The 26,585-nt window shown below is 57.8% G+C and overlaps 1 protein-coding gene across 8 annotated transcripts; it reads left to right on the plus strand.

Annotated features, from left to right (window-relative positions):
• Positions 1–26,585, plus strand: PCBP3 (poly(rC) binding protein 3). 8 transcript variants are annotated; one of them, XM_068962515.1, is made up of 13 exons: positions 1–150; positions 2,393–2,416; positions 3,220–3,252; positions 3,615–3,731; positions 4,464–4,595; positions 5,304–5,432; positions 9,974–10,117; positions 12,790–12,831; positions 21,224–21,299; positions 21,707–21,766; positions 24,969–25,021; positions 25,958–26,127; positions 26,549–26,585. In XM_068962515.1, exons 1-13 carry the CDS (start codon positions 82–84, stop codon positions 26,583–26,585), a joined length of 1,086 nt encoding a protein of 361 aa, XP_068818616.1. In that variant the 5' UTR covers positions 1–81. The 8 variants fall into 8 exon arrangements, with proteins under 8 accessions (XP_068818616.1, XP_068818768.1, XP_068818690.1 ...); XM_068962667.1 differs by having other exon boundaries at positions 9,974–10,048; positions 21,221–21,299; XM_068962589.1 differs by having other exon boundaries at positions 13–150; positions 21,221–21,299.

A 26,585-nucleotide genomic window follows, 5' to 3' on the forward strand; every position in this document is an offset into this window, starting at 1 on the left:
ACCATCTGGGCCCCATCTGTCCTTCCTCACGGCGCCCTCGGCACCTTGAGCCACCACCCCCAGCTGCATTTTGGAAGAAAGATGGAGTCCAAGGTCTCGGAAGGTGGCCTGAACGTGACGTTGACCATCCGCCTGCTGATGCACGGAAAGGTACGGGCCTGGGGGAAGTGGAGGCTGCCCACACAGGGGCTCAGTTCTGAACCAGGCTTCTTACAATTCCAAGTGATCGCGAACTTGCATCGCCATCCCACGCCTGCTCCTCCCAGAGCCTCTTGCGCCTGAGCCGCGCTGCTGCCCAGCCCTGCCGCCTCGTGCGTGTCCTTCACGCCAGGGCGCCCTCCTCCACGACAGCACGCTGACTGACACACCCCCACTTGTGCCCGCCGACTCTCACCCCAGGGCTTCCCTTCACCCAGCACTCCCCACACTCCCTGTGCCTTTTGCCTTCGGCTTCCCATCCAGCTCTTTTGTAAAAACAATGTCCCTCACTCCCTCGTGTTGGCTTTTTCTGCTGTTTCCTCGCCGTTGGCAGGAGTGACCCAGAAGCCTTCCCATCAGAGTGCAGATTTCAGGGCATCATTGGTGGGGGTACCTGCGGGCGCCTCCCTGCCCCCTCCACGGTCATCAGGGGTCCTTGCTGGCAGCCGGTCAGGGGCTGCGTGGCTGCCAGCATGCCCCTTGCTTCACTTGCAGCTCCTGGACGTGGGGCTCCTGTTTGCTCCTGTCACCCCACACTGTCCCTGTCCTGCCATGACTGGCTCTGATGATCACATTGCCCCTGACTCGGCCATGGTGGTCGCATCGTTCTGACAGCAGCCCCTCTGGCGTAGAACACTGCTATCGCTCATCCTACTTTCCTCCAGCTTCTGGAACTGGCCCATAGACCCCGACTCCCCTAAGTGAGGCTGGTGGGCTGGCCTTAGAAGCCCAGGTATGGGCGCATGGGGGTGTTCATGGCTCTCGGGCTTCTGTGGGTCCCAGGCAGGGCTGGGGAAGGTGTGTTTGTGTATATGCGTGTGTGTCTGTGCACATTTACACACTATTGCTTTCCATGTTTATCTCTGTGCTGGGCCCCTGAGCTCACACCCCCAACTCCAGTACAGCAACACAGACTTGTCCTAGCTCCGTGGTCCATCTGTGTGGGCAGCAGGAGGAACCTGGAGCTGCAGAGGCTGGCCTCATGCCCGAGGCCCTGCTCTCCCTAGCTCTCTGGAAGCTGGAGCTCACACCTGGCACTCCCCTTTCTGTAGAGGTGAAGGAAGGGTGACCACCTGCCCACTCCCAGAGTGGGGTGACATTTGGTTAAGGTTGTCGGAGGCTGGGTGTGTACCGCAGAGGGCAGTCTGAGGTCAGTTACACACCCCACTTCCAGCAGCAGCTGGCACAGTGAGCACCCAACCCTCCCCTGGGAGGTGAGGTACCCCAACCACCAAGGGAGCCCCCACCCAGCGCCTGGCCACCACTGCTGCACACAGCCCCCAGGGCAGCCCCACAACACAGACCCTCCCAGAGTCTGCCCCAGGGCACTGTCATTGCTGAGGGCTTCGCTGGAACAAGGAAGATGAGTTTAATTGTGGAAGCTGCTCTCTGCAGCTGAAAGCCAGTGGGCCCTGCGTCCCTGGGCGGGGCTGCCCAGCGGGGCCCGAGGGTTTGTCCTGGGTAAGAAGGTGCCATGATGGGCAGTCCTAGCTGTGAGCATGTCTGAACCATCGTGAGCCCCAGGCTTTAAAACTATGGCAGGGTGTTCAGACATCTTTCAATGTTCTCTGCGTGCGCGTGCGCCTCTGTGTGCGCGTGCGCATGCTCAGTTGCTCAATTGCATTTGACTTTTTGCGATCCTATGGACCAGAGTCCGCCAGGCTCCTCTGTCCATGAGATTCTCCAAGCAAGAATTCTCCAGGCAGATGGAGTGGCTAGCCATTTCCTCCTCCAGGGGATCTTCCCGATCCAGGGTTCGAACCCTTATCTCTTGCATCTCCTGCATTGGCAAGAGGGTTTATTTATTTATTTATTTTTAACCACTGAGCCACCTGGGAAGCCCCTTGGAATGTTCTACCTTTTTTAAAAAGGTCAAATAGCAATAGCACTAAACTTTTACATCACAAGGACATCGAGGGAGATTTTACCTTCACCTGTTTCTTGCAGGCTCCCTTGAGGCCTAAGTGCACAAGTGATGCCTGCCAATGAATGTGTCTGTCGAGAAGGCAGCTTGCCATTCTCTTTGTCTGTCCGTCAGAGGCAGGGCAGCCTGCCGCCTGCCGCCTGCCCCCTCCTGGCCGCCGGCCTCCCCTGCCGCTCGAGTTCCGGCCAGTGGGCGGTCTCCCACGCCTGTCACAGGCGTCCTGCTCCCTCTGCTCTCTGACATCACCTCTCTCTGCTTCCTTTCCTACAGGAAGTTGGCAGCATTATCGGAAAGGTAATTATTGAGTGAACTCTGCCTCTCTTGGGATCTTAGGGGGAAGTGAGGCCCAGAGTACCCGTGCTGGGGGTGGGCGTGCACCTGTGTACCACATGTGCAGAGAGGGTCCCTTGGGAATCCTGCCCCCTGCCTTCAGGCTGCACCCCCGAGCCTGTCCCATCGCCTCCTGTTCTCTGGCCCTGTGGGCCCTGGGAGCCCTCCCCTGAGGCCACCCCATCCCCCAGGGCTCTGTCCGCCAGTCCTTCTCCCCAAGTTTGACCCATACGAGTCCCCACGTCATTCCTGGGAGCAGTGTCCTGCCTCCAGCCTGAGTGTAGTGAGTCCGTTCGCACAGAAATGCCCCCAGAGAGAGCAAGCACTGGTGTGGAAGCCCATGCTTGTGGGCAGGCAGGCCAGGACCCCCTCTCCGAGTTCTGTGGCCGTCTAAGGCTCCCTGGTCCCACATGGTCCTTGAACAGTGGGGGCACCCCTAGAGCTCAGAGTCAGGCTCTTTTTCACAAGCCACTCTTTTTTGAGGGGTTGTCCATTGGCCTAGTCCCCACTTTGCCTGTGGTGAAGATGGAGAAGGGTGCAGACCTGCCGGGTGGAGCAGGTGCCCAGGTCAGACGTGGAGGTGCATCAGGTCTGCGGGGCCAGGCCCACCCAGCCTGCGGCCTGGGCCCTGGACAAGGGGGCAGGGAGGGCTGGGGGGTCACCTGTGTCGGGCACCGAGTCCGGCTTTGAGTGCTGGGGTGTCCGGCCTCCCGGGCCTGTGGCAGAAGCCCAAGTGACCCCCTCCCTTGTCTGAACCTCTGTTCCAGAAAGGAGAGACCGTGAAGAAGATGCGTGAGGAGGTGAGTGGGCCCCCCTGAGCCCAGCGCCATTCCTGGGCGAGTGGGAGGGTGGAGGCCGGGCCTCCCAGCAGCTCTGCACCCAGCCCCACAAGGCCTGGACCCATCAGGAACCCCATACACCAGGGATGAGAGTGAGGGGTGACCGTGGGGAGCCCTCAGTGTGCACGCTGGTGGTTCAGGCACCCTCCTGGGTCACGGCCAGGTCACAGCCCACTCATTAGGATAAGACTGGTCATCAGTGCTGAGGTCCAGGTGCCGCCAGCCTGCGGGCATCTCTGGTGGTCAGTAGGCCTGAGGACCCAGCCCGCTGCCAGCCCAGTAGCTTGAATCCAGTTTCTGAGGTTTGCTCACCTTCCTCCCAGAGCGGGGCAAGAATCAACATCTCGGAGGGAAACTGCCCAGAGAGAATCGTAACTATCACGGGCCCCACGGACGCCATCTTCAAGGCTTTTGCCATGATCGCCTACAAGTTTGAAGAGGTAAGGGGTGCCTGGGCCCCCCTGCTCTGGGCGAGGGGACGTTTCAGCTCCTCTGCTTCCCCCAGAACCTCCCCACCAGTCCACCTGATAACAGACCAGTGCCCCTCCTCCCGAGGCTCACCTCCTTCACTGAGGGTGTCCTCAGGCCTGGCCCCCAGAGCACAAGCCCTCAGGGAAGGCCTGGAGCCTGGCAGTGAGGCAGCGGTATGGGGCCTCAGCCCTGTCCACAGTGGCTGACCCCTGGGGTGGGCAGCTTGGCTCAGATGTGGGCACAGGGGGCCCAGACATGGGAACCAACACACCTTTGTGCCTGTGCGCTTCTGTGCCCATCTGCCAGTGAGTTACACCTCAAGATGTTTACGTGTTTCTGATGTTTTTGAAATTGCTTAGTTATGTGATCTCTTTACTGAGAGGACAACAAAGCTGGGGAGTCAATCTTTCTGTCAAATGTATCACCCTCTGTCCAGATGTCTGCCCCACCAGGCCTGAAGGTCAGAGGTCAGACCCTGAGTTTGGGCACCCTGGGGGCCCATGCCCCACCCCACAGCAGCACTGTGACGCTGGAACAGGCCTGTCTGGGGGTCTCCTGGTGTTCTCCAGCCTTCTTCTCCTCGTCACCTGCGCTGGGCCCAGCCTCGCAGGCCCTGCAACCAGCCCAGCCTGCCCCCTCCCCCAGTCCACGGCAAGCCTGTCTGGGCTCTCACAGTGGTGTGCATGCCTCTCCCTCCCCAGGACATCATCAACTCCATGAGCAACAGTCCAGCCACCAGCAAGCCTCCGGTGACGCTGAGGCTGGTGGTCCCTGCTAGCCAGTGCGGGTCCCTGATCGGCAAAGGCGGCTCCAAGATCAAAGAGATCAGGGAGGTAACAGCCCTCCTCCCCCACCCCAGGGCCGCGAGCCAGGCGGGTCAGGACACCCTTGGGCAGAGCACCGGCCCCCTCCCTGCTGACCCTGCAGCACGGAGCTGGGAACGGGGGAGGGACGAGCACAAGGCAGAGAGGCCAGGGGTTCTCCAATGTGGGTGTCAGGCACAGGCGCCAGGCCTGACTTCTAGGACGGGGCCCCAGTGCATGGGCTCTGCCTGCCCAGGGAGGTGCCTGGGAGAATGCTGAGCCACCCACTGGGGTGGAGGTCGCCTGAGGTGTGACCCCACACCCATATGTTCATCTCCAAGGAAAGCCTTCCTCTCTCAAGGGAGGGCAGTCCCTGGCCTGACTCCTTCCAGGAAAGATGGCCATACAGTTCAGGCCCCAAGACTGGAGTCCATCTTTGTCTGGGACCTCAAACTCCACACAGAGGAAGAATTCCACATATGTGGGGAAGAAATCTGTCTGCTGAGATGCCCTTCCCTCCGCCCAGCATCACCCCTCCTACACAGGTCCATGCTGGCAGCAGTAGTCTGCGCCAGACGAATGTGGCTGCCCACGGGTGCTCCAGATGGAGCATGTAGCGGGCGTGGAGGGGTGACCTGAGGCAGCACCTCGTGGGCATCCCGAGGGCAGTCAGGACATGTTGCTCCAATGCGGGCCGCCCACCTCAGGAGGCCCCCATCCAACATCCAGTCTCTCCAGTCCACAGGTGCCCAGGTCCAGGTGGCCGGGGACATGCTGCCCAACTCCACAGAGCGGGCAGTGACCATCTCGGGGACCCCGGAAGCCATCATCCAGTGTGTCAAGCAGATCTGTGTGGTCATGCTGGAGGTACAGTCTGTCTGCAAGTCTGGGCTCCTCGCCCGCCTGTCCCTCAGCCCTGTTTTCTGAGTGCTGGAGGTATCAGGTGCCCTGAGGATTCATTTGGTCAGCATTGCCTGGACTGGGCCTCAGGAATGGGCCCACGCCCCTGATCCAGGCTCAAGGCAACTTGAGTGAGAGCTGTGCAGAGTGTGTGGGCACTATGGGAGGGCTGCCAGCTCTGCCACCTTCAGGGTGGGATCTCATCTTCCCTGGGGATTTGGGGAGAGAAGGTGGTGGGGGCACAGGCCCTGCCAAAATCTATGGAGTTGAATGAAGAGTCCACGCAACGGGGCAGGCCTTAAAAACGGTGCACCTGTGTCCTGAAGACAGGTCTATGCTAAAGACAAGTGTGCACTGGAGACAGATGTGCACTGGGCCCAGGTGTACTCTGGAGGCAGGTGTGCACTGGAGGCAGCTGTGCATGGAGACAGGTGTGCCTTGGCGGCTGGTGTGCTGGAGACAGGTCTGCAGTGCATGCAGGTATGCACTGAAGTAGGTGTGTACTGGAGTCAGGTGTGCACTCGAGACAGGTGTTTACCTGTGGCAGGTGTACACTGGATGCAGGTGTGCACTAGTGGTATGTGTACACTGGTGGCAAGTGTGCAGAGAAGGCAGGTGTACAGTGGTGGCATATGTGCCCTGGAGGTAGGTGTATACTAGAAACAGGTGTGGCCTAGAGGCAGCTATGTACTGGAGGCAGTTTTGTGCTGGAAACAGTTGTGCACTGGGGGCAGGTGTGCACTGAAAACAGGTGTGTATGGAATCAGGTATACATTGGTGGCAGGTGTGTACATGAGACAGATGTGCTCTGAAGACAGGCGTGCACTGGTGGTGGTCATGAACTGGAGATAGGTGTACACTGTTGGAAGGTGTGGAATGGAGACACGTGCCCTGGAGTCAGGTGTGCCCTGGAGACAGCTGTGCCCTGGTGCAGGTGTGCCCTGGAGACAGCTGTACCCTGGTGCAGGTGTGCCCTGGTGCAGGTGTGCCCTGGGGGCACATCAGGGCTGGAGATGCAGGTGGAGTGCAGTGGCCCACACCGCCGCCAGGCCCCCTGGCTGGACTACGTGCAGGCACCAGAGACACTGCTGAGGCACAGCAGGCTGTGCTTATGAAAGCACAGGAAAATGCCCACAGTACGAAGACAAAGGGGTGGAGAAAAGGATCAACAGAAGGAGAAGTAAGGAAGATGCAGCTGAGCAGGAAGGAACCTCTCAAAATTTTGAGGAAAATCCCAAGATTTAAGTTTCAGTCGATACGCAAACTGCTACAAGATTAACTAAAGTTGTCAATAATAGTTGCTGGTCTTTTTTAAGCTAAAATGCAGTCATCAGGCGTCTAACGGAAGGTTTCACTAGCTGTGCTGGTTGCCTGGCCATCAGGCCCTGCTCCCCCACAGTGAAGCCATGGAGGGCCCACCCTGGCTGACTGCAGTCCTGCTTGGATGCTGGCTCGGGGGCAGCAGGGGCTCTCCCTTTCCTGTACTTGAAAGTGAAGGTGAAGCCGCTCAGTCGTGTCCGACTCTTTGCGACCCCGTAGACTGTAGCCTACCAAGCTCCTCTGTCCATGGGATTTTCCAGGCAATGGTACTGGAGTGGGGTGCCATTGCCTTCTCCAGGGGATCTTCCCAACCCAGGGCTTGAACCCGGGTCTTCCGCATTGTAGGCAGACGCTTTACTGTCTGAGCCACCAGGGAAGTCCTTCTGTACTTGACCTGGCGCTAAAGTACCATGTCCAACTTCTTCAAAAGAAGTTGGTATTGATTTTATTTTCCTGAAGTGTGATATTGGGAAGTCAGGTGTGCTCTGGAGTCAGGTGTGCCCTGGACAGATTTTCCTGAACGTTTTTTTCTGCAGCATCCCCTACACTGGTCCTGGTTATGAACAGTGTCTTCCTCAGTCCTGGTGCTGGGACCACGAGTGGCCAAGAGGGCAGGTGGCCTGCAGGACCTGGTGCCCCTAGTGTGGCAGACACCTCAGGAAGTGAGGAAGCCCATGCCAGCCTAGTGGGTTGCAGGTGCCATGTGGGGGTGCAGGGCAGAGATGTGAGCCACCCTAGGATGATGAGGTCTGAGCAGGACACGTGGTCTCCTCAGGACTCCTTAGACGTGGCCTTTCCTATGCCGCATTCATGGTCAGACGTGGCCCCACAGAAGAGCCTGACCCGTAGGCTATAGTTGCTTGTGCCCCCGGGGCTGTGGGAGGCAGACTGAAACACAGGCGCGTGTGATGGGTCCTTGTGGAGGTGGGGGGAACGAGGCCTCCTGTCACTGGTGTCACAGGGCTCCCAGGAGAGGCTGCTTACTGGGGAGGGAGCATTCTCACACCCAGAGGCCCCTGGCCTGGTGTTAAATGAAGAGTGTATGGAGTTTTGAGCTCTGGGGTGGGGCCTCCACCTGAGAAATCCCCACTGAGGGAGGGCGGGGCTGCTCGAGGTACAGCAAGTTAGGTGGAGAACGTGAGTATCAGGGCCCCTGGGGAGGTGTGCTCAGAAGGCCTTCTTCCATCAGAAGTCAGAGGGGATGGGAGCTAGACATCAGGGCTGGTGCAGTGTGGGTGCTGCTGTTGGTGGGGTCAGAGGGCACCGTGGAGCAAGGGTGATGGCTAAGGCTGAGCAGCACAGAGTCCACCCCCACCTCTGGGACAGAGAGAGGGTAGCAGTGGACTGAGTCCTCTGCTTGCACCAGTGGGAATGGTCCTTCAGTGTAGTCACGCTTCCTGCCTGGTGACCATGAGGCACCCCGAGACTGCAGAGAATCCCCTGAGAGGCGCCTGGTCACAACCAAGGGCGAGCCAGAGATGGAGAGACAGGAGCCCTCCTTTACCCAAACACAGGTCCCTGAAGCAGCCTCTCTGCGTCACGCAAGGTCACACAGCACGTCCAAGGTCATACAATGTGTCTAAGGTCGCACAGCCCAGCCAAGGTCACGTGGACATCCAAGGTCACATAATGTATTTAAGATCACATAGTACATCCAAGGTCAAACAGCATAATCAGGGTCACAGAACACAGTTAAGGTCACACAGCACATCCAAGGCCATACTGTGTGACCAAGGTCACATAGCACAGCCAAGATCATACAGTATGTTCAAGGTCACATGGACTTCCAAGGTCACACAATTTATTCAAGATCACACAATACATCCAAGGTCATATAGCATATTCAAAGTCACACAGCATAACAAAGTTCATACAGTGCATTCAAGGTCACACAGCATAACCAAGGTTGCACATGTTCAAGGTCACAGTGTGTCCAAGGTCACATAGCATGTCCAAGGTGATACAGTGTGTCTGAGGTCACACAGCACAGCCAAGGTCACACAGTGTATTCAGGATCACATAGTACATCCAAGGTCAAACAGCATAATCAGGGTCACAGAGCACAGTTAAGGTCACACAGCACATCCAAGGTCATACTGTGTGTCCAAGGTCACATAGCACAGCCAAGATCATATAGTGTATTCAAGGTCACATGGACTTCCAAGGTCACACAATGTATTCAAGATCACACAGTACATGCAGGGTCACATAGCATATTCAAGGTCACACAGCACAACCAAGGTCACACCACTGTGTTCAAGGTCATACAGCACATTCAAGGTCATACTGTGTTCAAGGTTGCAGTAGCAGGCCAAGGTTACACGATGTATTCAAGGTCACATGGTGCAGCCTGGGCTGCAGAGTTGAAGCCACCAGCCCGTCTGTGGTTCCCACATCCTTGCGTGTGCCTTGGGTGGGAGCACTCTGAAGTCATACTGCCTGATGGAGGCATGGACTGGGCCTGGGTGGGCAGTGGCCTCAGGAGCTCCCTGCAGGGACAGACTGCTCTGGTCCCCTAGCTCTGCCCCAGGCTGGTGGTGCAGCTGACTTGGGACTACAACGAATAGCCAGGCCCAACCCCATGGACTCTGCTCCCAGGGAAGACAGTTGCCTGGGCAGCTTCTGGCAGCAGGCATGACTGCTCCTGACCCAGGGGTTAGGCTGACATCATCAGACCCTGGCATACTTCTGGTACCTGAGAATATTGTGCACCCCAAGACACAAATCCTAAAGTTTTGGACACAGAATAGTGGAAGGAAGTTGTAGCAGACCTCATCACAGCTGTGGACTATTTCATTTGGACTCTGAGGTGTATTAAATGATGACTCTTTTGTCAATAGTGAAATTGGATGTTTCTAACTTTGCTGAGATGAGGCCAACTGAACATCAGCCCAGGCCAAGTGGAGCGCCATTCTGGGCACAGAGTCCCAGAGCTCTTCCCGAGGACTGAAGGCAGAGGCGTCCCCTCCAAGCTTGGCTCCAGGGAAGGGTTGCGTGCAGGCAGGGTCGCTCCTCCCACCTCGCCTGCTGCCTCCTGCTGGGGGGCTGTATCTAGGGTGGTGGCTCCTGGAGGGCCGGGGGTGGGGAGTGCTGGGTGGCGCAGTGGGCGGGGCTCAGAAGGAGGCCTCACGACCGTCAGGCTGCGAGGCCGCTCTAACACTCTGTCTCCCTCCTGTCCCTTTTCCTAGTCCCCACCGAAAGGTGCCACCATTCCCTACCGCCCAAAGCCCGCCTCCACCCCTGTCATTTTTGCAGGTGGTCAGGTAAGAGCCGACCCGCTCGCGGCCTCCACTGCCAACCTCAGCCTTTTACTGCAGCCCCCGCCGCTGCCCGTTAGTGCACTCAGGTTTTCTCCCTTCTCACGTGCACGTCTCCCCACCCGCGCTGGACGCAGAGCTCCCCACCCTTGGCCCGGCCGGGGCTGAACGCGGGCCCCGCGTGAGACTGCCAGGCGGTGTCCCCGGACGGAAGGGGCCCAGGACAACCCTGGCCTGGGCTCAGGCCTGTGCGGTTGGGCAGCCTTGCCCAGTCTAGTCTCTGGTGCTTTTAGAAAGCTCAGAGGGAAGGAGGGCCGGGGATATTGCCAGGGGTCTTAGGACTCAGGGTTGAGATGACTACGACTGTAAAAACTGGCCCATTTCCCACTGAGACACGCGTTCCCACACACATGTCCCTCCCAGTAGCACGTGAGGAACAAGAGGAGGATGAAGGAGGCCCGGCTGGGCCTCCCGGTTACTCGGATGGTCCGCATCCTCCCCCGAACTTCCCCACACTGGCCGCAGGCCCAGGAGGCTGGGCACAGCTGCACTGCATACCGGGGTTTGGGCAAGAGTCCCTGACCCTTCTCTCCCACCAGGAAGGGGTCGTGGCGGTTTGTCTTCAGCCAGTGGTTGGCCTAGTGGGGCCGACAGAGGGGCCGTGCTGCGTCTCCTGCCCTTGGGTGCCGGCTGCCACGGCAGGGTCACCTCAGCCTCGGTCAAGGACTTTGCACACGCAGCCCAGTAGTGCCAGGGGGAGCTCTGCGTCCGGGCGGCGGTGCTGTGTGTTTGTTCAGGGAGAGTGAAGACGGAGGTCCTGGGTGCCCCAGGGTGGGGGAGGGGCTGAGAAGGAAAAGAGGCAAACGCAGGTCGTCCGCGGCTTCCTGCGCTGCCCCATCCTGCTCTGTGAAAGAGCCTCATCAGATGGCCCGGTCCTGTCTCCAGCCCCCCACCCCGCCCCCATCCCTCACCTCTCCCCTCTCCCCCACCCCTGTGCGGCAACAGTTGGGTCTCTGCTCCTGCAGCCGCCTTTGGGTTGCTTCCCCCGGGGAAGCAGCAGTTCCCATGGCCCATGACTCAGGGTGGCCACAGCAGGCCAGCCCTATTCAGAGCTCCTCTCCTCGCTGCATCCAGGTGAGTGGGCAGGTTAGTTACCTGCCAGGCCTCAGCCCCAGTGTGCGTGCAGGCAAGCCTGTGACAATCCCTGGTGGTGAAGCACAGGCTTTACCCAGAAGGGAGGCAGACTGACAAGAGCTGGAGCCCGGGCAGCCTCCTGGCTGGGCGGGGCAGCAAGGTCACCGCCCCCGTGGGAGGGCAGCACCTTAACCCGGCCCCTGTGTCCTGGGGACAGCATGAGTGGCCAGTGAGTGACTGGTCTTGGTCGTCAGCACCACAGGCAGCTGGGCGGAGGAGCCCGTGTCCCAGGCCCTGGCCCCCACACCCGAATTCGGGAAACGCTGCACGCCTGGCTTCAGAGCCTCTCAGCCCGACCTTTCCAGGGAAGAACTGGCCAGGCCCCTGCTGTAGAAAGGCGGCTCCTGCCTCCCCAGCAGGTTCAGACCCCAGAGTCTGCCCAGACAGAACCTACTGCCTGGGCTCGTCTCCACCTCTGTTCTGAGAGGATGGTGGGTGGCTGTGCACTTCAAATAGCACTGACAGCTGAGTGAGAAAAAGGTCTCAGAAACAGCGTCCGGGGTGAAGAACCGCAAGCCGGAGCGCGTGGGCAGCACCCCTCCAGGGCCTGTCTTACCCAGAGACACGGTGGCACAGTGCCTAGTGGCATCTATGCAACGCCTGCAGATGGGCCTTGTGGTCCCTCGGCCCCAGGTGCGCACAGGCTGCCGCGTGCTCGCCGTCTCTGGCCGGGCTGCTCTCCTGCACTGTGAGGCGCCAGACCTCCCCTGGCAGGGCTCCGCACCCACCCCCCCCCACCCCCCCAGCGGGCGAGTGTGGCCCTGCAACACGCTTCCGTATCCCAAGTCCCGGTGAAAGCCTTTGTCTTCACTCTCCCTCGACTGTGTGGTTTGTTTGTTGATTGGCCATGAGTTTCTGGAAGAATCTTCACTGAGGGACTGTGGGGCAGGGGCCTGGGTGTGGGAGAGGCTGCGGGTCACACACACTTGCTGTGGCTGCTCCGTGTCACCGTCTTGAAGGCGAGTGACATGATGAAGCCCAACGAGACTCCCCTAGGGGCTGTACCACCAAGCGTGTGCTGCGCCCAGTCCCCTGGGGCCGGAAGATGCTCGCCAGCCTGCGGCTGATTTGGGTGCATTTCTTAATCTGACATTTGCAAAGTGGGGTTTGAGTCACCTTTTGAAGTTTTCTGTTTTGTTATTTGGTTATCTCGGGATAAGTTATTTCCTGAAAGTGTGTACTCTGATGGCCGATTAAACTCTCCAGTGTTAATAACCATCAGTCCCCAGCAGGGGTCGACTGGATGGCGTGTAGCTATTTCCTATTGAGAAACAACAGGGTGAGAGCTGGACATATCCCACCTGGTCCCTCCACCCTGCCCCCACCCCATCGCATGTCTGGTTGTAGGTCCAGCCACAGGGGACACAGGACCCCCGCCCCCAGCTTCCGGAGGGAGGGTTCGCCTGTCCTATGTGAAGGGGAAAGCCTTAACCAGAGAGCCGGTGCCCGCTGGCAGGGGAGCCCGCCCCAGGAGGCCCTCATTCTGTGAGGGCATGCGGTGAGGGGATGTGTGGCCGCTGTTTCGCGAGCTGACGGTGTCTCTCTCTCTCCAGGCCTACACGATCCAGGGACAGTACGCCATCCCTCACCCAGATGTGAGTCTTCACTCTGCCCCTTCACCTCCTCTCGTCACCACTTCCTCCTACCTGCATGCTGCTGTCAGTTGCTACTAATATTAATATTACACAATAATATTAATACGTTCTCCGTGTTCCTGACCTGTGTCGTATCCATATGGCCCTGAGTAACCTTTAACCTCTTAGCACTAATTCTCCCATGTGGAGGACTTGGCCTGGTGTCAAATTGTTCTGAGCGTGGCTGCAGCCCGGCTGTTCCTCCACACCTGGGCCCTTGTGCGGTGGCCCCAGGCTGCTGTATCCCTGGCACCCACCCTGGTGGGCGGGGACAGCTCAGGCCCTGTGTGCACCTGTGCAGGCAGGTGACGAGCCATTAGCAGGTGTGCTGGGACACCTTGGACGGGCGTTGGAACCTTTGGTGACGCTGTGCGCTCCCTTTCAGCCCCAGTTGGAGCAAAGTCCCTGCACCCACGAGATCCTGGCCATCAGAAGCCCACAGAGCAGACAAGGCTCTGTGCTAGTGTTATGACACGTTGCACACCCAGGGCTGCTCCGGACTGCGCTCCAGGCTGAATGTGGCACTGCTGCTGGAGGGCTGGGCACCCTGAGAGCCATGCAGGGAGAACCTCGGGGCCACAGGGCTGTAGGTGTGCCGGGCAGTGCAGTCTGCCCCGCTGGTCCCCGGCGGGGGGCTGCAGGGAGGAGGAGAGGGAACGGGCTTATGTGCCGCTGCCTCAGCTGCAGCGAGCGAGATCCCACCTGAGATACGTCCCCTGTGCTGGGAGGATGCGTCCACGTGCTGCTTCTTGAGAGCTGGGGGCGGGGGTGGGGGTTTGTCCAGGCATAGGGGCCACGAGGGACCGTGATGCCTGCCAGTCTTCTGCAGATCCTCACTGATTTGAATTGGCAGGTTCAGAGCCAGTCTCCTAAGATACAGAGCAGGGGAGGGGGAGGTTTAAGAATTAACTGACGCTAAGTACGTGTGTGTGTGTTGAAAGCACAGAGATTCAATTCATTATCATTGCAGGAAATTGCTATTGAGTAGAAAAGAAATCCTCATAAGCAACAAGTCAGATGGCAGAGAAGCTGATGGATGCAGGACTTGGGGACCGCCCCCACACCACGTGGGGCTGCCTGCCCTCCTCATCCCACTGACCATCATTGGCTGTGACCCAGGGAAGGCGCAAAAGAGCCTGGGGTGGGGGAGGGTGCGTCTCCATGCAGAATGAGTACTCATAGTGCTGGGGGGTGGTCCATGAACCCCGACAGAACACCCGCAGGGGTGGCAGAGGTCAGAGTGGAAGCCAGCTTCTGGGGTGGCACAGCCTTTGATCCCCACGGCTGGCAGTCTCTTGCCTTCAGAAGAGCGTCTGTACAAAAGCACATTCAGAACTCAGCATACAGCAACCTGGGTCAGAGGGGCCAGTTTACCCCACTGCAGCTTGGACCCGGACCCAGGGCTCAGACATGCAGTGCTGAGCGGAGCCTGTGCTCCCTACTGAGGCCTCACACACGGGCCATTGAAACCAGGGGGCACAGGCGCCTAGTGAGCCCCAGGGACGTCAACTGGTTTGGTGGATTGGTTTTTATATCAGTCGGTTGTTTTGCTCTTTCGTGTGATGTTCTCAGTATCTCTTAAAAATGAGTAGTTTCAGATTTTTTTTTAATTTTTAAACTGTTGTATAGCCGCTGTTACATAGTTGCCTTGAGGGCTTCTGTGAGGGCCCCCGTGTCCTCCAGACCTGCGTGTGCTGTGAAGCAGCTGTTGGGAAGAGAGCAGGACTCTGATAAAACACTTCTCCTGCAGAGCAGAGAGTTGACAGCTCAAACCGTCACTGACAGTCTGTTCCAAACAAACGGTAACAAGTGACGATGGCCAGGAAGGCAAGTTTCATCTGAGCTTAATTTTCAGTAGGATTTTTTTTAAAGCTTCATTTCTTAGAGCGGACTTCCCTGGTGGCTCAGACAGTAAAGCATCTGCCTACAATTTGGGAGACCCAGATTCAAACCCTGGGTCAGGAAGATCTCCTGGAGAAGGCAACGGCAACCCACTCCAGTATTCTTGCCTGGAAAAATCCCATGGATGGAGGAGCCCGGTAGGCTTCAGTCCACAGGGCCTTGAAGAGTGAAGACATGACTGAGCGACTTCACTTTCACTTTTCTTAGAGCACAAATATGATAATTATAGACAGTACTAATTTATTTTACAAGATAACTGAATACACCATTTAAACATTTCAACCCCAGTGACTGACACAGTCATCTTCCTGAGTCAGGCGTAGACCATGAGGAAATACATTTCCTGAAGCCGAGGGTTTCTTCATGTAGAATTAAAGCATGTGCAGTTCTTCCTGCTTTCTGGTTTACCCGACTTGAGAATCAGGGCCCCGCCTTCAACAGTCTTCCTCCAGGTCCTCGCTAGGCTCAGGCCTTGTTTCATCAGAATCCTCCTGAGACTCACAGCTCTCAGGCATTCAGAGAGGCCAGGGACTGCTGGATGGCTGGCCTGGGTCATGGCCGGTGGCCTCGGTCACAGCCAGTGGCCTAGATTACAGCTGGCAGTGGCAGTGCTCCAGGACAGCTGCCCACTCCCCCACGGGTCCTGCTCGAGGGGTCAGACGTGGTTTCAGACACATGGGAGGACCATGGCAGCCACGACTCAGGATGCGGGAGCAGACGCAGAGCATCATCACCGCTCTCTCCCACCTCCACTCTTCCTGTCCCCATGCTGATTATACCAGGAAGAAACTGTTTTCTTCTGGAAGAAGTGAGTCACCCTCAAGCACCCCACACGTGAGGATCTTATTTCTAGTCTTCAGAGTTCCCAGGTCACTCCCTTGCTCAGCATCTTCTCCTTAAAGGGGCCTGGAAGCAAGCAGGATTTAGACCAGAAGCTGGGCTGGACCAGCGGGGGCCTGGGTGGACGCCGTGCCCCGGGGTTCACAGGGAGGACATGGAGCTTCACGGAGAGAGCTCCAGAGCTGGGGTCCAGGAGCAGCAGAGCTGTGGGTCCCCATGACGCTGGGCCTCAGCAGAGGTATTGAGCGCCTGGGGGAGGGTGGGTGCTGCGTTGGCCAGGTCATTGCTTAGTGAGTGAGCAGGGGGAAAATGGAAACGCGTGTGTTACAGTGAGTGCAGACGGTGGTCCCTGGGACCCCCCTCACAGTGGACGCAGCTAGGACGGAGCACCTTCCCCACCTGCCTCCTCGGTGTCCCCCCAGTCTCCCAGGGAGAGCCCTGCTGAGAGGGACCTGCATGGCTGCCCTGCTGATGCCCATGCCTCTGGCTCTTTTTGGTGGTGGGGAGGCACCCTCAGCCTCACCTGCTGCAGAGCAGCTAATAGGGCAGGTTAACTCCCCTCCCCACCCCTCCTCCAGGTCGCACACCCTCTCTGGCTGAACTGAGCTTCTTTTCAGTGGCAGGGCTCTCAGCCCGCCCCTCCCAGAATCAGAACCTGGATTTTCACAAGACCCTGGATGACTTGTTTGCATGGAGGACTGAGAAGGAAGAACCCGGATCCAGTCAGAGCCCCAGGAAGAGAGGATAGGCGGGAGGGAGGGAAGGCTCTAAGAGATGATCGCAGAGAATTTCTCAGAATCAGTAACAAAACAGTCCTCACATTCAGCAATCTCAACAAATCTCAAACAAGATCAACCCAAATCCTTCTTAGACGTGTCCAAACAAAGTCACATGACACCAGAGACCAAAGCGTATCTTCTGAAGACGAAGGGAGAAAGAATGTCACAGAGGAGCAATGCAGGGGCCAGAAGGGGGTGATGAGATAAAACAACCATCAGAGGATCATCAAGGGCAGGTGTTTTTCAAACCGCTGTGACCTTCTAAGGGGCGCCCTTCAGGAAAAGGAAAATGACCTCAGAAAGAAGGCTATGAACACAAGAAAGAATGGTGAGCGAAGAAATCTGCCATCTCCTTCCTTTTAAAAGAGGCACAAATCAGAAAGAAAACATTGATATTTTTGTCTATTAAAACGTAAACATCTGGGTCAATGAAAACACACTTTGTAAAATCAAAATCAATGCTAATTGCTGAGATTAACATACAGAACTAAATGGACCCCAAGAGCACAGCTAAGATTTAGGATGTGGCTGAGGGGATGAAAACATCCTGGGGCCACTGTAGCATTCAGGAGGAGGCAAAAATGCAGAATTAGGACTGCAGGTGTACATGTTACAGTTCCAGAGTGGTGGCTAACAGAAAACTGTTCACTTTTGTAACTTCATTAAAGGTGTGGGGTGGAGGGACATGGGTGACCGGAAAATATCATTAATCAACACAGCAGAAAGGGAAAGAGAAAAGAAACCCTGGACGATCAGGGCAATTAAAATAAGACAACAGAAATTACTATACATCTACGGTGACCAAAGTAAGAGAAACTTTCCAGTTAAAAAACAAGATCCGTCAGATTTTTAAAAAATAAACAAGCAAACAAAAAAGTTTTCAGTTTTATTTCAAAGGGCACACCTAAAGAAGAAGGACCTAGACAAAATTTAAAAAAAAATAGGAAAATACTAACTCGAAGCAATATACTATTGCAAATCACTTACTCATTACTTATTGATAAACTGTTCAGTTCACTCAAAGAAAGCAATTTAAATTTGTATGCACCTAAAACACAGCTTCACACACACGTGAAGGAAAAAATTAACAAACCATTAGGGGAATCTGACAGACATTGCAGTGGAGCCTAAACGTGAAGGCCATGTAGACAAGAAGGAAGAGATTCTGACGGTCCTGCCTGAGCCGAGTTAACCAGTGTGCCCTGAGCACGCCCCAGCACAGCTGCCGGAACCACGAGAATGCTTACAAAGCTCCACGACACACATAGCACAGACTCACCATCTCTCAAAAGCTGGAATCAGAGAGACAGCTCTCTCCCACAAAACAGTGAGTTAAAATCAACAGTTAAAAGGTGATTAAAAAAAAAAAAAAAATCTCGTCCTTATTGAAACTTGAAGTCAACCAGAAGAACGCAATGAAAGGAAAAACCCTCCTGGACGGGACATCAGGGGTCCTCCCAGGTTGAGAGGCGGGTACTGCAGAAGTGACACAAAGTCCCTGCTGCTGTTCTATGGGAAAGAGCAAAGGCCTGAGCCAGCAAGCTGGTCACACCGAGAACATCTGATGGGAAACAAACACTCGGCCTGTACTGAGAACTTCAAGAACGAGAGAGAAAGCTGTAACACTTTTAGAAAAAAAGATAGAATATCTTTCAGTTCACAGAAGCACAAGCTATTAAGGAAAACAGTGATGAATCTGACCACATTAGAATTTTTAACTGTGGTTTCTCTCAACGCTCCATAAGGAGATTGGGGGAAAGATCTTTCTAGTACATGGAGGTGAACTAGAATGAGAATCTGAAATACGTAAGTTTACATGAATCAGCAGAAAACAGCCCAGTAGAAAGATGGGCTAAGGACACCAGCGAGCACCTCACAGGAGAGGAGACTCACGGCCGGAACCACGCAGCCTGTCGCTGAATGTGCGTGCAGCTGTATGCTTGTGAGTTCCCTCCTGAGCACTTGTCTGTGTTTTATACCCCGACACGGTTCAGTGGGAAGGGCAGGCCATGGAGAAACGTTTGTGATGTGGCACCACCTCCCCTCCTTTCTTCCCTCAATCCTGGCCACATTTGCGGTAGAAATGCCTCAAAAAGTGGGAAGTCCCCTCAGCACCCAGGGCTGCGCCTTCCTTCACAAAATGAAGAAATGGAGCCCAGGAGGCCCCGTTAAGGACGAAACCAAGACGGGAAGGTGTCAGCTGACATCCAACAGTCCCCACCTCGGGGGGAGGGCTTCCCTGGGCACCCCCGTCCAGCCAGTCCTTCCCCAGGTGTCGCCTTACATCCGTGGGTGCCGGAGGGGGTTATGTGTGCTGTGGCCACTGTTTCATAAAAGGCAGCAGGCACGTGCTGGAGGACAGCTCAGGGTTGAAGCAGCTGAACTTCTGAGGGTCAGACTTCCCAGGTGCGAGCAGAACCCTCCTCCTGGGTTGTCTGGCTATGCCTATAACACGTGTGGTAGCGGGCTTATCCATCTAACTGGGAGACAGAGGATCATCCCAGGTGTGGGGGCCATGGGCAGCCCAGTGGGGAGCCTCATGAGTGTGCTATGTTCCTTCACCCAACTCACACGGCAGCTCTTCTTCAGCCTGCATGCTGCCCACGTGGGGCCCGTCTCCCAGTTATGCCTATGTCTGCAGCGCTGGTCGGAGCTGGAGCCAACTCGGGTCAGTTCTCCTGCCCCTAGAGCCCCAATCTGCCCTGCCGTCCTGTCCAGTGCATAGCCGTGCGCTCCTGGGCACTCGGGAACAGAGGGAGAGGGCCCTGCCCACGTGGCGACCGCATAAGCCCGGCCGCCAGACGCACAGACACCAGCTGGGGTGGAGTCGTGGACCCGGAGCAGGGAGCAGCCGAGCCCTGCACAGGAGTGCAGGCCCGCTCCTGGGGCTTCCCACTGGCCCCGGCCCCCAGGTGAAAGGGCTAGAGCCCCCAGGGGAAGGGCTGGGCCGCATTGGGCCCCTGTCCATGCCCCAGTGCCGTGTCTGCAAGAAACCCCAGTGAGGTGAGCACAGGTGGCCTGCCTGCACTACCGGGACTATGGATGGCCACCTAGATGTTTGTCTCTGGACATGGGTTTCCTCCTCCATCCTAGGAGCTCTGTCCCCTCCTTAGCCCCCTTCTATCCCTCTGTGTAGATGGACTTGGGGCACAGCACCTGCCCAGCGTCCTAGTGACCCAGGGTGGCTTGCTGTGCTCTGGGGTGGGGGTGGTTTGCAGGACAGAGTCGGTGCTCCCACCACACTCATCCTCATGCCCCCGGCTCCCAGGGGTCCTCGCCATCTTTCTTTCAACATATCTCTGGAAGGAGGAGCTGAGCAGCGGGGTCCCTGGCCTGTCAGCCTCTTGCACAGGGTTGTCTTGCCTATGGCACAGCAGTTGCCAGTCGCTGCTCACCGCTCATCCCCAGGGCATGGGCTGGTGTCCCCATGACAATGATTCCTGGATGTGCTCTCCTGACACCTCTCAGGCTGCTTCCATGCACGTCTGCTCAGGACACCCTGAGCCCCATGGTGTCGGGTCACTGGGCTGACATACCAGGCAGCAGTGTGCTGTAAACCCCAGCCCTACCTCACTGGGACTCTCAAGGGTGGACTCTGACCCCGGGTCACCCCATCCCCTCCTCGGAACCGCCACATGTGGCAGCTGAGTCAGATGTGGCCAGTTCTCCCCACGCTCCATGACATCAGGGACTCTCAGAGCATTCCCGGCCCACAGGAGGCCAGAAGCAAACCCACTCCTCTGTCACCCAGGGGCTCACCCTTCAAGGCTGGGATATCAGAATCCCAGTGTTTGTCCTTCTCTTTCCCCCACAGACTCTGCAGGATGGGACCAGTGGGGTGACTGGTTAGATCCATGTCTCACCTGGGGATGCCCATAACTCTCCTCGGGTGCCCCCACCTTCCAGTCACGGGGCTCGGTGGAGGCCTCAGGGCCCTGGAAACACTCAGGCTAGGCTTCCTTTGTGAAGGTCGGGAGTTGCAAGCATGTCCTGGAATGACCTGGCCCTCCATCCGCTCAGCTGGAGACGTGGGGCCAGTGGGTGAGCCAGGGCTAAGGACACACCCAGAAGTCTCCGAGGCCGGGGGTGGGGTTTAGACAGCCCTTCTTAGGTGGCCAGGGCTCCCATGGTTACCTCCATTCTCTGTTGTTTTTAGTGCTTATTTAAGAAGTGAGGCTCAGATAAAATAACTAAAGAAACTGCATTTCAAAGCTTCCCACAAAAGTCTAGGCGATGGGGGACAAAGGTCAGGTCACAAGGGACAAGGGAAGGGTGCAGGCGTGGCTGGCCCCATGGGAGCCCGGTACCCTCCTGGAGGCTCTGCAACACCCTTGGCTTCGTAGCACCCTCGGGTGGAGCCTTCTAGCCCTCTGCCTGTGATCCAGGAGGCGGGCTGTGGGCTGTGGGCTCGCAGGGAGCCCCCGCTGAGTCACCCCCTGGGTAGAGTGAGGACCAGGCAGCTATCTGGACCAGGTGTGCAGAAGGGAGGGGCCGTGGGTCTCCCACCCACACACCTGAGTCCTGTGAGTGACAGTGTGGTGTTGAGGCTTTTAGGGGCCCTGCGGGTCCTGCTCTCCGGCTGTAGACCTCCCCGGTGAGCCCGGGCACCCGTCTGAGTGGGGCTGAGGTGGGGAAGGACTCAGTGCCTGCTGACCGACCGTGGCCCATTGGTTATTCCAGGCCAAGTCCTTGCGTGCTGCTGCGTCCGCCATGTGTCGCATGGCCCCCCTCTATCTCTCTGTGCAGACTTCTGTTACGCGTTTTTAATTTGGTGTGACTTGTACTCGATAACAATAACCTTCTTAGCTCTCGTGTCCCTCCTACCCCAGCAGTTGACCAAGCTCCACCAGCTGGCCATGCAGCAAACCCCCTTTCCTCCCCTCGGACAGACCAACCCCGCTTTCCCCGGTACGTACCCAGCCGCCCTTTCTGACCTCTCTTCTCACCCGGGGCCTTTCTCTCCGAGCGTCTGTGTTCAGGGCAGCGAGCGGAGCAGGTAGGGCTGTCTGAGTGCTGGGCACGCTGCCGCGGGCGGGCAGGGATCTGTCTGATGTCTCTGTGCGGGTCAGTCACCCCACAGCTGGCCTTCCTGAAGGAGAGGCCTCCCCCTCGAGGGTTCGTCCTGCTCTGCTGCCCGCTGGCTGTTGGGGAGGTCCTCCTGCAGGAGGCCGTACACTCGCAGGGCGGTCTGCCCGGACGGCGCCCCCGTAGCGCAGGGCGGCGCACCAGTCAGACTTTGAGCTTCCCTAGTTGAAGTGACCTTGCTTCTCTCCTTGAGGGCAAAACATTAAATCTGTTTCTTCTTTGCTCTCCAGGAGAAAAGCTGCCTTTACACTCCTCCGAAGAAGCTCAAAATCTGATGGGCCAGTCGTCAGGTAAAATAAAACCACGCTAAATGGAGAGCCAGCAAGCCAGGAAGGGACGTGGCGGGTGGAAGGGGCCAGAGGGCCACTCGCTGAGCGCCTTGAGGGAGGGCTGCCGCCATCCGGGGCCGGCCTGAGCGGCCCCTCCAGGTCTGCACATGCGGCTCCAGGCTTCCACCTACGGCTCTGCAATCGCGGTGATGGGTCAAGTCTCTGTCAGTGCTCAGGGCACAGCGGGCCCATCAGGTGGAAGGTCATTTATCCTCCCAGGGGCACAGTATGGAGGGCTGGAGGGAAGGGCCAACCAGGCTGTGAGTTTTCATAGGAGAGACCACCCTGGGGTGGATCTGCACTGAACACCCCCTGACGTGGCAGGGCGGGCGTGGATTCCCAGATCCCATCACCCAGGCTTGGAGCAGGGAGCATGGCTCCTTACAGGCTGTTTGGGAGCAAAGGCGCTGACAGTATGTGCCCTGGACTTGGCAAGGGCCCTGTGACAGAGGCTCCCACCATGCTCTGACCCACTGCCTATGCAGGCCTGGATCAGGGCAGAAGAGCGAGGGTCCGGCTTATGGGGAAGCTGGGGAGGGTCTCAGCCGCCGCCCCCATTGCTGTTCTGGACCTCAGGGCATCTGCCTGTCACCTGTCCCTCAGGACCACAGGGGCCCAGCTGAGACCACAGGGCTCAGGGGTTATTTCTCAAGCTGAAACCCTAGCTCTGATGCTCCGTGTGCTTGCTGTGGGTTTCTTCTCATTGTGGCTTTTAATTAAGCTAATGGAGATTTTATTGAGTGGAAATTAGAGAAAAACAGAAGAATTTTGATTATGGAGCTGGACACCAACCTCTGCACAGTTCTGTATCTGGGTGATGACATGTGTCCAGGGGCTCTGTGCAGCCCTCTGCTGTTTATAGTGAGATTTCAGTAACCTCCAGGTCTCCGGGAGACTGTCTGGGGGCCCCCAGGGCCTGGCCTTCCCAGGAAGAACACTCCCTCATCACACCCCAACCCCACCACAGCCCTCCCAGCACGACCTCAGAGACAGGGGACTTGTGTTAACACATCCCTGTGATGATCTCCCTCTTCAGGGCCCCTGGGACCCTTAGAACTCAGGTGCACATACACCCCCATGCACACACACACACACCCACGTGCATGGACACACACCTCCATGTACATATGCATACACGCCGCATGAGGCACATACACACGCACACACATGCATGTGGGCACACACATGCCCCCCATGCACATGGGCACACACACACACCATGAATATGCACACATACACATCTATGCACACGGGCACACACATGCCATGCACACACACACGCATGCCCCCATGTACATATGCACCCATGCCCCCTTGCACATGCACACATGCCCTCCCATACACACACACATACACACCCCATGCACATGGGCACACACACCCCCATGCACATATGCACACATACACCCCCCCATACACACACACACACCCCACACACACACACACATACACACCCCATGCACATGGGCACACACACCCCCATGCACATGGGCACACACACACCCCACGTACACACTCACACACACATGCACACAGGTACACAAACCCCCATGTACATATTCACTCACATCCCCCATGCACATGCACCTCCCCATGCACACGCGCACACACACACCAGTGCACACGCACACGCACGTGTCATGGCAGCAGGTCAGGAGGCTGGACGGGTTGTCTCACCCTGAGGCCGCGTCACGTGCCCCCCAGCATCTGGGACTTGTGTGGGAGAGGCAGTGCTTGCGACTCCTGAGAGGAAGCCCACCCCTGGGATGGGTTTAGCACCTTTTCAACGAAGCCCCCTGGTTTGGAAAACACAAGCCAGGGAAGCAGGTGTGATCCCCAAACCAGGAGTCCTTGCATGGTATTCAGGACCAAGGAAGTCTCGGGTGACGTTTTAAATGTCACTGTCGATTGAACGTGCGTACAGATGGACGAGGGACTGGTAATTGTATTGAAAATACCTTTATAAAAGGAGATAGAGAGCAGGAGCTCCAGGTTTAGCTGCGTAAGAGAAACTGGCGGACTGTTTGGGGTGAGTTGGTTTGTTCGGCACAGCTGAGCCCTGTGCTCCACAGTCCCCAGAACAGCCTCCGCCTCGCTAGGTCCCTGTGCTTGAGACACCAGGGGCCACCGCACGTCTTGTTCCAGGGACGTGGTTGCCGTGGAGGAGGACATGCGGGCAGGGACCGGGCCGTCCCGTTTGTCAGGGGCCCCTGGGCATGTGGGGATCAGGCTGAGGGGCAGGGACCAGCGAGGGAGGAGCAGGGGGTGGGCAAAGGGCTCAGGTCCCGGAATGTTCTGAACTCTGGAATGTTCCAGAGAGCGGCGCCTGCGATGCCTGGCTGCAGGGCCGAGAGGGGTGGGGCCAAGGCAGGACCGCTGGGTCGCAGCCACAGGCTGGAGCTTGAGCTGCCTCCTGACAGGGTAGAAGTACCTGGTATGAAGGAGCACTCTGCCCGGTGATTGCCTCCCTCCCCTTGGGGCCCCTCAAGGCCCCCCTGTTTTGTGGTCACTGTTTCTGAAGCAAGTGTGGGACTTGTCCTTGATCCTGAGAGGCTGGCTCTGACTTAGTGGGTCCTGAGCTGGGATTTGTAGAGATGGAAGCTACGACATGTGAGGAGCTGGGCCTGGGCGCTCATCTTCCCCCAGACACCCTGTGGAAAGGCACATCTTCCCTGGCTCAGCTCTCGGGCCAGCCTCCCTGCCCCAACACTGGAAGTGTTGTGGCGGCAAGAGCCACGGGGCCTGCAAGGGAAGTGGGGGAGGCTGGGGCAGCAGAGGTGGCTGTGCTGGCAAGTCTGGGGCACCCAGGGCTGGTGTGACCAGTGTGGTCTGCACACCAGGCATAGACACCAGAGGCTCTGAGCGATGTCTCAGGCTGTGCCACATGGCAGACAAGTGATGCAAGTTGTACCCAGGAGGAAAATGGGAGCCGCCTCCTGCCAGGTTCCTCCTCCCTGTTTGAGAGATGCTGGGTCAGGAGAAGGGTAGCAGTTGGGACCCAGAGCTCACAGGCCCCAGCCCCCAGCTGTGCAGACCCTGCCCTGGGCATTCCCCAGCCCTGCCTGCCTGTGGCTGAGTGGGGAGCGGGGTCAGGTGCCCACGCGGTGGGAACAGCCTTCCCCCAGCCTTCACCCGCCTAACCCTGTCCTCTCGCTGTGCCCAGGTCTGGACGCCAGCCCCCCGGCCAGCACTCATGAGCTCACCATTCCCAATGATGTGAGTACGTCCAGCCTCCCCCGCCTGAGCCCACCTGCGCCCCTGCTCCGTTAAGCAGCTGAATGCCCTTGGGGGTGGATGACGTCACCCCTAAGTTAGCATGGGGGAGGAGCCATGGGGGCATCAGGGTGAACTCAGAATGAAGATGCCTGGCTGCCTGCGGGTCCTGGCTGCCCGGCGAAGGACCTGCCCTGGCTCAGGGTCACCCTGGGGACAGGTGGAGCAGAGCACCCCTGAGGCCCTTGGAGGGCCTCCCACACTTCCCCCACACACTCCCCTGACACGCCTCCCTCACAGGGCCTCATACACTCCCTTCACGCACGTCGCCCGTATGCTCTCCCCATGCCCTCCACCACACAGCCCCCGACATTATCCCTCACAGGGTCTCCCTTACACTCCTCCCACGCCCTCTATCCACACTTCTGCCGCACGCTCCCCTCACACCCGCCCTTACACACTCCCTCACACGCTCTGTTACACCCTCCTTCACACACTCAGTTATCTCCCAGCCATCCTCTGGACCCTCGAGTCGTCCTAAGAATGCCGACTCCAGTCCCCAAACCAAGACGCCAGGGCAGGTGTGGATCTGGTGTCCTTGGAGGGACAGCAGCCTTGGAGGCATGGCGATGGCTAGGGACATGCCTCTCCAGCTCCTGTGTCCACTCAAACATCCCTCCAGCCTGAGAGTGCAGCCTAGAGGGGCCACCGTGGCCTCAGGCCCGGTGAGGGGTCTCCATGATTGCAGGCTCTTCATTTGACTGGATTTCCTACAGTCGAGGCCTCACGGCTCCCATCCTCCAGCAGGAGTGGAGGTGTGCCTCTCGGGGGGACCGGGGAAGGGACCAAGGCAGCGGGACCCCCAGCTCCCCTTAAGTCTCGGCTGCACTCAGGCCGCAGTGGATTCTCTCCAAGACGCTCCTGCATCCTTTCTTCCAGCTAATAGGCTGCATAATTGGACGCCAAGGGACCAAAATCAATGAAATTCGACAGATGTCTGGAGCACAGATCAAAATCGCCAATGCCACGGAGGGGTCATCAGAGCGCCAGATCACCATCACGGGGACCCCAGCCAACATCAGCCTTGCCCAGTACCTCATCAACGCCAGGTGAGGACCTAGGTGGGGCCTGGACTGGCCTGCCTCCCGGGGTTCTCTTCTTGGGGTGGGACATGCTTGGGGAGTCTCCAGGTGATACAGGACCGCACGCTCCTCTGTCCTCTCACCCTTGACTTCCACCCTCCAGCCGTGCCCACATGGCCCCACACAAGTCGCTGGGCATTGACACCCTACATAGCACGCTGTGGGGAGCCCCACATCCATGCCTCCCTGGCATGGTGACTCCTGCACCCCTTCCCACAGTGGCAGCAGAAATGGCCGTGGCAGCCTGGGCCTGTCACATCCCCCTCACCCCAACCCCGTGTGGTGACTGGCATGCAGGCCCCAGGCTGTGAAGGAGGGGTCAAGACTCTGAGGACACCTCAACCATGAGAACACGGTGACCCCTGACCTGTGCCCTTGTCTCTTCCAGGCTGACATCCGAGGTCACCGGAATGGGCGCTCTCTAA

The sequence above is a fragment of the Capricornis sumatraensis genome, chromosome 1 (assembly GCF_032405125.1).
Source record: "Capricornis sumatraensis isolate serow.1 chromosome 1, serow.2, whole genome shotgun sequence".
NCBI lineage: Eukaryota > Metazoa > Chordata > Mammalia > Artiodactyla > Bovidae > Capricornis > Capricornis sumatraensis.